The 15,144-nt window shown below is 42.4% G+C and overlaps 1 protein-coding gene across 1 annotated transcript in view; it reads left to right on the top strand.

The window, feature by feature from the left end:
- The first annotated feature begins 621 nt into the window (after nt 1–621).
- The window catches only part of LOC143360956 (LON peptidase N-terminal domain and RING finger protein 3), a 54,478-nt gene continuing 39,955 nt past the window's right edge, over nt 622–15,144 (top strand). The window contains exon 1 of the mRNA XM_076800172.1: nt 622–2,037. Within this exon, the coding sequence (XP_076656287.1) occupies nt 1,473–2,037 (565 nt within the window). The 5' untranslated portion in view covers nt 622–1,472. The remainder of the gene's footprint in view (nt 2,038–15,144) is intronic.

Here is a 15,144-nt window from a genome sequence, read left to right on the forward strand (position 1 = left end):
CTAGATTGACGTGGGAAGGAAGACAGGATGGGGATGTGGTTTGGGGGAGGCTGTTGATCCTGGGGGATGACAATTGATGCGCGAGATTAGTCGACTTGGACGCGCCAAGTTATCCTCAAGACGGAACAGTGACCTCCAATGTGACTTGGTGATGACTGTTGACACTGGGGAATGATGGTTGCTGGCTACCTGGAGCTGTGGACCTCCGAGTTACTATAACAAAATATAGTGACCACGAATGGGTTTTGGATTCACTGTCGGAAGCTCCAATAACAATCCTCCGAATCTTGAAGGAAGCATCAGAGGTCCCCTACTGACCGTAAGACTGACGTAATGCTAGAGTGGCGGTCAGAAGGAGTGCGTTCGAGAAGGACGTTTTTACAAAACTGGGGGTCATCGCGACCCAACCTAGACCTAGAACCATACCCGAGTTACTGTAATAAGCAACAGACTCACTTACTCACTCCAGCATCGACAATAATGATTCTCAATTCAATTGTGGAACCACCGAAGACCCTGGGTAAGACGTCAAAACGTTTCAGAGGAAGGTTGCTTTCTTAAAACTATCCCAAACTACCACAACAATCATTTGCACCCTCCAGCAGTACTGGTCCAAACCCTGCAAACGCCAGAGACCCCGAGGAGTTGACGTGACGCCACCCCCAGTATCGTCGCGTTAGTATGCGTCAGAAGAAGCGTGTTTTGTGGGTGGTCAGAGATGGGGAATCGAGTCAGCAGCACAATGTCAGGATGACGCCTCGGTTAACGGTCCGTGGTGGGGGTGTGGTCGGACACCTACGCAGAGCGTAGAACCGTTGCCTCGCTATCGCGGGATAGCTGTGGAGGTAGAAGACGTGAGCGTAGCGTGGAAGGTGTACTAGCGGCCGTCGCGGCGCTGCCGTCGGTCGTACCGACGCCGTCGCCGTCGCCACCACCATCGGCCGACCACCACCCCTCTCGCTGGCAGATTCTGACAGTGGGCCGAGCGAGCGGTGACAACAGAGAGAGCCAGCAGTCGTCAGTGCGCCGTCGTGCTGTGCGTGGTGTCCGCGTACCGGTTCACTATAGCGCCCCGACCGCGTGGCCGGCAGCTGTCAAACGTGATAATCAGTTCGTCTACGCTAGACCCATCTACTAGCTCGTGCTAGACCTAGGTATTAGCTGATGGTAGCTTGGGCTGGCCCTACGTTCACTTGCGGTGGCTAGCTAACCAGCCGAGTTCTCGCGAGTGCATTGTTCCGAATTCCAACGGATCCTCAAGATGCAGTGAAGTGACCCGCGGACCCGGAGAGTTTGTGCTTGAATGAAAAGGTGTAGTTCGAGGATACGGGATTGGTGTGCTGATCCTGATGAATATGTGCGTCGACTTGGTGGACCCGTCAAGGGTGTCCAGCTTCGTGAACCGTTGACGCCATCGACAGTTTAGGGGACAGGCTAGCTCCTACGGTCCCCGAGAAGCAGCTCGAGAAGAGATGACCGAGCTGGCGAAGGAAGCGTTCGCTTCACGAAATTACAGCCTAGCAGTCGAGATGTACGAAAGGAGCCTGAAGCAACAGAGCCCAAGCTTCGAGATGCTGGTGGGCTACGGGGACTCGTTGGCGAAGTGCGGCAGGATCAAGGAGTCCATCAGCGTGTACTCCAGGTGTTTGGCGGTGGGCTCCGTTCCCGCGGACAAGCTGAAGCACCTGGCCAACGCGCTTCTCGAAGAGCTGGCCGGCGTTGCTACCACCAGCTCCAGGAGGAAGACTGAGGCGTCCTTCGCCTGTCCCTTTTGCGAGGGGACGCTCTGTCAACCGGTGACCAGCAACTGTGGACATACTTATTGTAAGGCTTGCGTGGAGACCGAGAAAAACTGTCGCGTGTGCGGACAGAAGATCACCAACGTGGGTGAGACCAATGTGCTTGTGCAGAGGCTTGTGGAAAAGTGGTGGCCCCGGGAGGCTGAGGCCAGCAGGGCCAGGCACGAGGGGGACATTTTCATGAAGGAGGGACACCTGGGCCAGGCCTTGGAGAGGTACAACCTGGCGATTCATCTGGGTGAGTTGGTGTTTTCGGATTTTTCATGGGGTGAAACCTGGTTGAGGATTTGGCCAAGGGGTTCGTAGGGGGTCCTCATGTTTGAGATTTTTGGTGGGCTGGGGTAGAAACCGAATTGAGGGCTTTGCAGAGGGGTTGATAGAGGAGGTCCTCACATTTGGGATTTTTGATGGACATAGGTGACCCTCAGTTGTGGACTTAGCAAAAGGGTTGATAGAAAAAGTCATTTTTAGGATTTTGAAAGTGTTGGGGTTTTAATCGTTGGGGATCTAGCAATTTTAAAGATAAAATGCATTCATTCATTCAAAATCGTTATGTTTACTGTTTATTTTTAGTCGGCAGTGAGTTTGCCGACACTGAACCGTCAACAATGACTGATACGTGTTGTTCTGAAAAATTGATAAGATTCTCTGTATATAAACCTTGTACAGTTTTTACTATGTGAACTTGAGTGAGGAAATTTATTTAAGCATTATAAAATAAAATATAAAATATATTAAAATCAATGAAATTTCATAAGGTTGCACTGCAGCTCTTGTTTTAAATACTCTTAAAGCACATGGTAGTCCAAAATACACTACATCATATAAAATACGAATTTGTTCCTAAAGTCATGAATGAACATTTTTTAAAAAGAAAAGAGTTGTACCATTTTAAAACAGTCTATTGACTTTCGTGCCACCTTATGTAATCAAAGTTTATTCACAATATATATAGGCTACTATTATAACGGATATAAAAATGTTACAAATCATTGAAAACTTCAATGTTTATCAAACCGATTTAACAAGAATAAAACAGACATAAAAACACAATATGCAACATATAAAACTTATAAAAATATTGAAGGTGCTGAATAAGCGTGAGTGCTATTTAATCGACTGTAGCAGGGATAAATAAACAAAATGGCTCTGCAACAATCCTGTGGTTGTAGTAAATGAATGGACATTCTAATCTAACGAGTGGATGTTGCATTTAACTGTGACTGGGTTTCTATTTATACCGCCACTTAGTTGACAAAAACGTTGAAACGTAAGTACGTGTACAAGTCAATATTTACAATGTTAACATTTTTTCTTCGACAAACTTGTACTAAAAAATAAAAATCAAATATTTTGCCAGCAAGAAAGATTATTTTCGTTTCAATACCGACAAACTAATTTTATTATTGCGAAATAAACAAGAAAAAAAAAAAGAGAAAAATTTGCAATTGTTTCTAACAGAAATTCTAGATAAAAACAAATTAAAGCACGACTCGTTAAACAGAAAACTCTGCCCGAGCTACTAAAATTCTCGCCAGGGATTACAAAGTAGTTACATAAAGATCATTACGAAACAGCGAATCCGGATAACGTTACGAACCGCAGAAGATCGAATTAATTTGCATGTATCGATTCCGAAGTTAGAAAAATGGATTCCGGGAACGGGAACGATTTAGTCTTATCGGTCACGGAAAAATAAAAAATGAAAAATTTCGAGGGAAAACTGCTCCGTGAATGAACCGCGCGAATGATAAACGGTGCTTGCTTTAACTTTTTAAAACAAAAAAAAAAAAAGAGAGAGAGAGAGAGTGACAAGTAACGTCATTTCGCGCAATGATTCGCGCTTTTATGAAGTACGTGGTAATTAGTATGCGGCTTGGCCGATGATACTTTGTACACATATTTTGCCTCGTTTATCTTCTCTCATAAAAGTTAAATCGGCAGATGATTGTTAATGCTCGGTTTGTTTGCGCGAGGGGAGGGAAAATTCGACGGACTTTCAAACGGAGAATTAAAAAATATTTCAAGAAACATCGTTATGGTGAAATTGTTGGTGGGTGGGTGATCGTAAATTAGTCTTTTTGAAAATTCCGCTTTGGAAGATGGGGGACGTTTTGTTCCCGAGGTTGTAAACCGCGTGGCGAGGTCCAGGCGTCCGATAATCACGGCGTAGCGTCACGGATTAAAAAAATAGAAACGGGTCCAGCAGACGTTTCGTCGTCTGGGAATCCGGACAAAGGAGACTGCAACGAACGAGGTCGTCAACCAGACCCCGGCCTCAAGCCGGAGTGATTAAAACCCATCTCCGATAGAGGAAAAAGAGAGACGTGCTCGTTCTGCCGATACAAAACAACTTTGCGCGAACTCTCTCGCATGAAAATATTACACGTTTTTATTCGCTCGCAACGAAAACACGTTCTGTTCCATATCCTCGATACACTTCGACTCGCTTATCAACAACACAGAGAATTGCGATCCGTATAAGGCGAACAAAAAATTGTTTAAAACCACCACATGCTTTTTCTGTGCTAGCATGTGCTCGGTCATCTTAAACAATATACCTACCGCTACAGAAAATGTGTTTATACTGTCTTTTTAAACAGATTTTTATCGCATTTTATGCGCAGTCCACTTTACAATTAGTTACAAAATCGATGACTGCAAGTGGTTATTATTTGCACACGGTTACCTGGATTTTTGTGCGAAATAAAAATTGTTCAAGTCTATCGTAAGAGTCAGAAATTGACAGAGAATGTCGAATGTAGAAGTCGACATTAATAAAACAATATCCTTAAATTTTGATGAATCTGCAGTCCAGTTACAACACGAACGTGGAAATTCGAATTTGCAGCCGAACGAATTTATGTTACCGAATTACTTACCGGATTCGTTCCATTTTCTTCGCAAATTAATGAAGCGACTGATTAGAAATTGAACTGAAATTAAAGTAATTCTGACTATGTGTTTTTGAGAGAACTCGAAGCCTCCAGTTCCAAAAAAGTTGCTCCAATTTAAGAGGTCTGTGGCGGTTTTCTTGTCTGACTACAAGTCTGAGTCTTTCTCAATCTACTTCAATCGAGTATTCGCTCACAAAGACGCTATTTACTTAAATTGATTTCAACCCACAAAAATATTCAGCCCACTTCCACCCATTTTGTGAAAACAGAGTTACTATGCAACAGAGTCATAGACACTGTACATGCATTAGATGAAGTTTGGCAACAGTATAGCGAGCATTATCTCACAAAAATACAATTTTAATTGATTTCAACCCACAAAAAATTTCAGCCCACTTCCACCCATTTTGTGAAAATAGAGTTACTATGCAAAAGGGTCGTATACGGTGCACATGTGTCAGGAGAAGCTCGGCAATACTATAGCGAGTACTAATAATGAGTTTTAACTCACCAAAGGCAAATTTTAATTGATTTCATCACACAAAAATTTTCAGCCCAATTCTAGCAATTTTAGAAAAAGTAGAGCACCATGCAACGAGATCATAGGCATTGTACATGCATCAGAAGAAGTTCGGCAACACTATAGCGAGTATTAACTCACAAAAAGAGAATATTAGTTGATTTCGACCCACAAAAATTTGTCTGCCCACTTCCACCAATTTTATAAAAAGTAGTGCACCATGCAACAAGGTCGTACGCATTGTATATGTATCAGAAGAAGCTTGGCTACACTATAGCGAGTATTAGTTTACAGAAAGACAATTTTAATTGATTTCAACCCACAACAATTTTCAGCCCACTTCCCCCTATTTTATACAAATAGAGTCACTATGCAACAAGGTCGTACGCATTGTACATGCATCAGAAGGAACTTGGCAACACTATAGCGAGTATTAGCTCAGAAAAACACAATTTAAATGATTTCGACTCACAAAAATTTTGAGCCCACTTCCACCAATTTTATAAAAAGTAGTGCACCGTGTAACAAGGTCACATGCACTGTAGCATCAGAAGACTCTCGTCAGCACTGTAGCAAAAACCAGGGTGTCCCAAGGACCCGGTGACCGGAGAAGAAGAATAAGAAGAAGATGAAGAAGAAGAAGAAGAAGAAGAAGAAGAAGAAGCTAGCCGGTAACCGGCCAGGTTATTCCCTGGATTCTCTCGAAAGAATAACTGAATCGATCGCATTCCTTCTCCCTCCCGGTGCATGCAAAGTGCACGGAAAGGGGAAAGAAAGGAGGAGGCAGCGTCTGTGGCTGCGTTCGAACACGAAGTAGAAGTAGAAGAAGAAGAAGAAGAAGAAGACGACGTCGACGTCGTCGTCGGTAAGTTCACGGCCAGTCTGAGGCGGTTCTTATATAATGCCTCCGCGAGACAGAGAGAAAGAGGAGAGTGTGGAGAGAGAGAGAGAGAGAGAGAGAGAGAGAGAGAGACCAGATTGTTCCCAGCCGACAGTCCATTGGACGAGCCGCGCACGGCACACGTACCAAGAACACAAAGACTTTCACAGTGTGCGGGACACTTAGCCGCGCACGTATCCGCACGCACCCGTCACGGGAAATCTAGCACAAATTGAAGCAAACGTGCGTACGGTCTCTCCTTTCTCGTGCACGTGAGACCTGTTGTTTTCGATCCCAGGGCTCTCTCTCTCTAACAGCACCGTGCAATTTAAACTACGCTCTTCGTGTGAATTACGCTTGACCCCCTAATGATCTTTACTCGGACGAAGCACTGGGACCCTTCGGAAATTCTGTAAAAATTTACTGATTCTGAATTTCTGAATCTGAGCAGGTACTCGCATTCGGTGCAGCACAATAGCGAGCATTGTTTTCGTTGGACGGAGTTCAACGCAAAGATTATTTTCGGTCGAATGCATTGGACTACCTCGTAAATAATCAACAAACTCGCGAACGGTTACGAATTCATTCGTACAGAGTTTTCTCCGTATATGTCGCCCAGGCCTGGACGATAAACGTCGCGGAGTTATCCCCACTACCGCGGGGCATACCCCCGAGATGCCTCGGACTGGTTATGTCTCCTGGACGATACATGACGCTGGGAGGACCCGCGTTGTTGACATATATCGAGAATTCGCTGTACGTCTAATATCAAAGAAAGCTGTAGAACACTGTTCCTCAGCATCGAGTTTAATATATAATATTGTACATGTTTCGCTTTCGTGTTTGGCGTCGATCGGCCCCGTAAATCGCTCGGACAATTTCGCGGGTAATCTTCGTGACTAATAACGTCAAGAAAATGCCGTCGCTAATTTAGTACGGTAAACCCGGAGGCATAAATTCCCTTGGATCTCTCCGTGGGTTTCCTATTTTTGTTCCCGGGACGCTGAAATCTTCGCACTGGCCAACCACTGACAGACGCTTCTCTTTTCTCACGGTGGTATCGTCGTCTCGCTCGCTACGCATCCTCTCTCTATCAGACAAACACTGTTGGTAAACGATTACCAAGAACAATGACGCGTAGCCGCCGCCGCCGCCGCCGCCGCCGCGATAACACGTAAGCCGTGTGCTTCGTGACTAATCGTCCTTGCCGGGATCGTCCTCGTTATCTTCGTCATCGGAGATTACGTTTCGAAGGTCCTCAGGCTGATTCGGCTCCGCTTCATCCTCCGTTCGCTCTTTGTCCGTTCGCCGTGGCCGAGCAAAATGCATGCGAAGCGTTGCAACCAATCGAACACCCATAACTCTTAGCAGCGGCGGATCTAGGCATGGGCTTTGCAGGCTGTTGCCCGGGGGCCCCGTTCAGTCTAAAAGGTGAAAACAATTTAAATTAAAAAGTTAAGAGAAGAAGAAAAATTATACAAAAATTTTTAGTTGTTGGCCCCCCAAATAGTGTTAGCCCAGGGCCCCAAAATTGACGGTCCGCCACTGTTCTTGGGGACCGGCTTTACCACTAGGTTCACGGGACCCGTCGAAATAAAAATTATTGAGATTCTGAGGATGCATACGCGAGCAATTATTTAGCAAATTTATTTCTTGATGTATATTTTAAAAATATTGTTAAAAATGTAGGCAGCATGTTCCTGGTATTTTTATAAAGTAATGCAAAATAGTCACTATCAGAGCTCTGTAAAACTGGTATTAAAATTACCCCTCGAAGCAGAGTCCCCAGATTAACACTTGTCCCCCACTCTAGTCTTCCCCCTCCACGCCTCCGCCGCGGCGCGGTCACGTGACGCGTTTCGTCTCTGCCGTGTATTGGTCGCAATGTCACGTGTCTATTCCAATAATGGCATGGAGAGGGGGTAACCTTTCCCTCTCGATACTAGTCACCTCCCCTGATCTGACGTATCTGCGTCACAGTTTTTCGCGTCTACTACACGCTATTTGTCTCGACTTTCTGAATACACGAGTACGACTTTCGTAATAGGCATTCTTGGAATGTTTTCATTGTTTTCAGTTTGGCACACTCGTTTTTGTGACTAACGCAGAAAATCCCCCAGTCTGTAAATATCTCGGAAGTGCTCCGGGTCGATTAGTCATCACGTATTTTGATTGTCAATGACGTGTAAATTCACGAAATTATTTTCAAGAAAGATTGCTTTGGACAATACGTGGACATTATTTTGAAATGGTGTATCACTCGGGAAGTATGCCGTTATCTGTAAACGGGACCACCGGTGTGTACTTTCCGAGGAATGAATCAAACACAACGGCGGAGTGACACGGAGCATTCGACAGGCGAAGTATGACGATCGAGGAACGTGCGACCATAACAGAAACACGTACCGCGTCGCAGTATATCGCTGTGTGCTGCGTTCGGAATATGAAAATTACGTAAGCCCTCGGGCAACGCAGAAACTAAATTTGAAGAAGCCGAACGAATCGTATACAGCACGGGAGTGAGCCATCTGCGAGCACGTTGCCATGATCTCCTCGGCTTTGCACCTGCGTCGTCCACCTGGTCTTCCAGCCGGTTAATTTCTTCTTCACTATAGCACACCGGCGAGCCACACTTTCGTTCGTCGCATTTATTTCTGCTCGGATTCCGTGGCGATTCGAGAGATCGAAATTTTGTGGCAGCACCGGGGTTCAATGTTGTTCGATTCTTCGATTTTCATTATTTTACGTTCCACTGTTAATTGTCTACTTTCTTACGTAACGAGGTTTCGTGCTTTTTAATGCGTGGTTATGTAAGGAAATGGGTAATAAGTTTATGGCTCGAGTGTGCGAAGATAGGAGTGACATAATTGCACACTGTTCAATAAATAAGCGTACACGTGCAACTAATTGTTGCAACTAGTTCTGATAGTTGTATAACCGAGCTGTAAACAATCATTTATTTTGAGAACCTTATCGAGGGGTTACGCACCTTCGAATGGTTCAACTATGTGACAAGATTCGATAATTTCTTCACATGTCAAATTATGTTTTTTCGAAAAATCAAGATATACGTTTTATTGTGCAAGGTTTAAGCATTATGTACTGAAAATTTGAGTTACATATCTCAAACCAGACGGACCTGGCAGCCATTTTTCCAAAACCATTTCTACGAAACCCTAACCTAGATTGGAAATTCAATAATTTTTTTGTATGTTAAATTATCTTTTTTAAAAAAATGAAGATATACATTCTATTGTGCGAGGTTTAAGCAATATGTACTGAAAATTTGAGTTACATATCTCAAACCAGACGGACCTGGCAGCCATTTTTCCAAAACCATTTCTACGAAACCCTAACCTAGATTGGAAATTCAATAATTTTTTTTGTACGTTAAATTATCTTTTTTAAAAAAATCAAGATATACATTCTATTGTGCGAGGTTTAAGCAATATGTACTGAAAATTTGAGTTACATATCTCAAACCAGACGGACCTGGCAGCCATTTTTCCAAAACCATTTCTACGAAACCCTAACCTAGATTGGAAATTCAATAATTTTTTTTGTACGTTAAATTATCTTTTTTTAAAAAATCAAGATATACATTCTATTGTGCGAGGTTCAAGCAGTACGTACTAAAAATTTGAGCTGAATATCTCAAGCCAGACGGACCTGGCAGCCATTTTTGTGAAACACCATTTATGGTATATGACCTTTCATCCAGTACTTTTTGTATAGTACCTTTCCGCTAATTCTACATGAACCTAGCCGCATCGAGTTAGTTCTGGTCACGATTTCTCAAAATCAATTTTTAAAACGGCTATGATCTCAGGTTGGACTGGATTATTAAATTGTAATGAAGTCTTGGAACCTTCGGCCACCTGTTGCTTGCCTGGCGCGTTCGCAAGGGTATCCTGAGGGGTATTATTTATTGCTTTGGTTGTTCTAAGTATCTCGAACTTCCCACGCATCGAAATTACGTGATTTTGCGCGTTGGAAGTGTCCGACGGTTTTCCCAGCGCTCGGCTTCTGTCATCGAACGTGCTGCGCCGCGTGCACGTGCTATATAAAGTGCAGCTTGCACTCGAATGGTAATTATAGACCACTTTGCAGAAACGGGATACCCGCGATTTGAAAATACTCGAAAGACAATGGTCACACTCGCGCTCTTGGGAATTACGTCCTCACCGGTGCGAGGCATTCTTCAAGTTCCCAGACAATTGGGTTCTATTGTTTTCTTTTTTTTCGGCGCTGGCTGCCCGACTATTCATCGATCTTGTTTTGTCAGAGGATGACGGACGACCATACGTGTGCCTTCGGGACTGAAATGTGGGCGGATAGTATCAAAATTTTCTGTGAAAATGATTCCGTGCACTCGGATCTTCATTGCGTAATGGGAACATTAGATTCGGTGCTGAAGAATCAAATGCTGTCACAGAAGTGTAATACTTTTGCTCTGTTTATAACAATACCATTTTATAAAAGTTTATGAGACTAGTACCGGCGCATTGGCGACATTTTTCTGATTAAAATGAAACCCAACACGATACAGTTTGGATCATGCTTGTGCGAGTAATTCACGATTTTGTAGAACCTCGATTATCCGAACCGATGATGTGACCGATGGTTCTCCGTAATACATGTGTGACACGATTTATTGTACAAATCAGTGAACATTCAATCTAGCTCTGTGGGTAATTATCTACTCTATTAACCTATTAACACCCCTCCTAATTAGTTCAGATAACGAAGGTTGCACTGTATCGTGGATTAAATAAACAAATCCAATACACAGTGCATCGTGTTTGGGATCGTTTTAATCAGAAAAATGTGCCAAATAGGATGACGAGAGTTGCATGAAGAAATGATTAAAAACAATGAAAAAAATTGTGTTCTAGTATTTCTTAATGCGTTGTTTATTAATTTAATCTCTTAATTGGACATCATATGCTATCACGGGTAGGCGAATGGTCATGATTATTCACTTGTTAAAGTACGTGTACGTGATTAGATAGTCTATAAAGATTTGACGATCGATGATTCGTGGATCAGCGATTACAATGATATTAAGCGATAAAATGTATTAAGAATGTATCACTATGGACTTAATGGTTTAAGAATTTAATGAGTGGTTCTATATACCATCAGACCAGTTTGGTAAATATGATTTACGCCAGTGTCAACAGGCGTTGAGTGCACGCAACGAACTCGTTCTAGCAGTGAAGAAACCAACGAAGCACCTGCCCCGTTTCGTTTCGAATCAATTAAGTAATTGAAAATCCAGTATTACAAATTGAAAATTTATCTTTCTGTGAAACGTACTCCTGGAATTTCTGCAGTCGAATGTACAACGTTTTTCACAGTAAAAAACTCGAAATCACCGTGAAAAGTGGTGCGCCACGAACTTCAGTTTTATAAACAAATTTATAGATAATTTTTTAATCATTTCTAGAAATTTCATAATTTTTAATTTCAGCCTTATCAGGATTGCAGAGAATTTTTTTTATGAATTGATATTGACTTGATAAAGGTAAAATGAAATTGTGAATTTTTCTTGGATTTTTCTTGGTGGGGGTAGCTTGTCGCAATTAGGCTTACAGGTCCATAAGGTTAGGATGCCGTAAAGGTATCCGGCTTCGAGGTTACGCAACGACAACGCCGAACTCTTCTCGTCCCGTTTATCATGTGTTTGAGCTCTTTCTCATTCCCCCCTTGCTTTCTTTCTTTCTTATCGTGCGAGATAAGCGGCAAGGGATTATTGCGCCGCTCCCGCGGACTTTGTTATACAGGAAATAAACACAGGCATGCGTTAACTAACATTGTTCGTGAAATCCATCCTGAGAATATCGAACGTAAACGAATTAATAAAATTATTGAAAATCGGGAAAGCGAAATACTGTTTTACAGTGTTCACTCGATATATGTCGCAAATGCCTAGCGGATAGAAGTCCCAGAACTATCCCCCCTGCCCCGGAGTATACCCTCCATCGCCGAGGAGTGTAAGGTCCCCTGGATCAAAGAATAGTATCGCCTGTCCGATATATGTCCGTGGCTAGACCCCTGTTTTGGACATATATCGAGTAAACGCTGTACACTGAAGAATAGAAATATTTGCAATCTGTCCTCTCGTATCAATTAACTGTGAAATAAGTCGTAAAAGGTGCAGGCTTTCTGGTGGCAATTAATTACGCATTATAGGTTAGGATGAATGGACCGACACGAGAAAGTAACAAATCGTAAAACGTTAAAAAGAAAAAGGTTCGTATTTTTAACGGAAACATTTCATCAATAATGACGTCGTAAAAGCTCTTTCAGGACGATCAATATTATGATCACGTCTTAACCATCACTTTTTTGCGTCTGGCTACGAATTCTAAATGAGCCCATTGGCTTATATTATTAGTGCGTCCTTGAAACTAAAAAAGAAACAAACGAAGTCATTTTATGCGGAAAGCGTTAACACGCGTATGACGCGGGCAAGTTCAATATATAACTTGAAGGTATCTGTATAACTGTCAAGAACGTGAGAATCAAGATGAAGATCAAGGTCAATCGTTGAGGGCTCGTATTTTGACTTTTGTATTCGGAACGTTGCGTGGCAGTTAATTTTTTAATGTTATTTACCAAATTTTGGTGCACATAATAATTATCTCTAAGAAAATTAAAACAAAAACTACGAGGTATTTTTCAGGTACAAATTTTATAAATTTTCGAAGCATAAAGATATTTAAAACTAGTCATGATTAACAATAAATGCAATCGTAATAACAATATTTTAACTTGGTTGCTGTAAGTTCAAAAAATTATTAGTAAAAAAATCAATATCTAAAAATTATTAGTAAAAAACTAATATTCAGTTCCGTTGAATCGATTTTGAAACGAAGAAACTTGTTGCAACACAAAATGCAGTGTAACTCGAAAACAAGGTAACGCGGAGAGTATATGATCTTTTTGCTTATTTTAGGATGCTGTATTCACCGTCTCTGTGCTTCCTGTATGCGACGTAACGCCCTGTATAGCATTATACACTCCCAGCCAAAAAGATAGCATACGTGTGCTATCTATAATTTCTCAGTAACACTCACACACACCCACTATTTTCTATTCGTAACAAATAAGACACGATTCCGAGCACAAGATACTACGCGAATCGCTTGAAACAAGCCACACCACCTCAAGGTTTTGTATAGAATAAATAAAAATTGTTACTACTTCTCTGTTCTTAATCATTTTCTCAAGAAACTTTTTACAAACATATTCCCAACATTTTTCTGATTAAAATGAGTCCCAACACGATGCAATTACGACCGTAATTAGTTGTTTAATCCACGATTTAGTGGAACCTCGATTATCCGAACAGACGTGATCTGATTTTTCTTTTTCCCTAATATTGAAGACTTTGGTACACGACCTAGCTCGCTAACAAAGATATTTTTAATAGCTTATGAGATTAAATTGAACTGTTTCTGAAAAATGAGAGTTCCGATGAATTGTCAGTTCGGATAATCGAGGTTCCACTAAATCGTGCATTAAACAGTCAAACAAGATCCGAACTGTATCATGTGCGGTATCATTTTAACCAGAAAAATGTCGCGGATGTGCCAGTAACAGTGTCGCAAAGGAATAATTAAAAACAAAAGAGCTTTGTCAATAAATTAACATTGTCTCGTTGAGAAATCGAGCTTCTAGGCCGACAAAATTTAATTTAATTTTTCACAAAAATCGCGGGCAATCAACTCTCGAGATTACTGTACCGCAAGATTGAACTAGTCAGTGGACTTCACGGAAGGCTACGGAGAACGTGTTACTCATTGACGGTGTTTCTCCAGAAACCATTGAGTCACGCGTTCACGGTAGCATGATCGGCAAGTCCCGCCGAAAATTTTCCGCGGCTTTCGCATTCGTCCGCTTTCTCGGGTTCGTCGGACGTATATGGATCGCTGCCAAACTCGGCGCACGCTCACCACTATACTCCTTCTTACCTTTATCTCGGACGGAAAGCCGACCGGCGGCGGGAGGACGTGACCGTGAATTCTAAAGAGCACCAGGGACCAAGGACGCATCCGTGGTGTTCAAGTGATTCGCAAAGAGAGCAACGGGAACGACACACGCCCGTGTCAGGGCCACGATCAGCCCCGGAGGCCGACCAATTGCGAACCGGGTCTCGGTGGTTTTCGCAAACACCTCCTCCGCTGACAATAAACGCTCACCCCCGCCGGCGACTCCAAAGCGCCGTCGAAAATCCCCCTCCCTATCCCTCAACACCTCCATTCGAACTAATAAAACCACTAAATTTTTGTTAAAAAGGAAGGGGACGTTTTTCACAATTTTTTTGTCAACCCAATTTTTCACAATTCTGTTAATTCACCTGCTCCCTGATGTAGGTCACTTTTTTAAGTAAGAACGTTGTAGGACAATAAACGCCCATCCTCGTCGGCGACTCCAAAGCGCCGTCGAAAATCCCCCTCCCTATCCCTCAACACCTCCATTCGAACTAATAAAACCACTAAATTTTTGTTAAAAAGGAAGGGGACGTTTTTCACAATTATTTTTGTCAACCCAGTTATTCAGAATTCTGTTAATTCACCTGCTCCTTGATGTAGGTCACCTTTTTCTTGGAGATCCACAGAATAATAAACATTCCGAGATTTTTCTACCTCTAAAATTTCGAATTTGTGTGTGCAAGAGTGAATTCGAAATTTTAAAAAATTTTTCTAAAATGTTATAAAATAGTTTTTCGAATAGACTTTAGGCCACCTCGTGCTAGACATTAATGGTGGAAATGAATAAGGGAAAAGGTGTCGTGGGCACAGTTTAGTGTCAGTGACATAAAGGTGGGGGTACAGTTTAGTGTCACTGACATAAAGGTGGGGGTACAGTTTAGTGTCACTGACATAAAGGTGGGGGTACAGTTTAGTGTCACTGACATAAAGGTGGGAGTTCCGATTGACGGTCGTTATAAAATAGTTTTTTGAATAGACTTTTGGGCCATCTCGTGCCAGTCAGTAATGGTGGAAATGAATAAGGAAAAATGAGTCGTGGGCACAGTTT

The sequence above is a fragment of the Halictus rubicundus genome, chromosome 14 (assembly GCF_050948215.1).
Source record: "Halictus rubicundus isolate RS-2024b chromosome 14, iyHalRubi1_principal, whole genome shotgun sequence".
Lineage (NCBI taxonomy): Eukaryota > Metazoa > Arthropoda > Insecta > Hymenoptera > Halictidae > Halictus > Halictus rubicundus.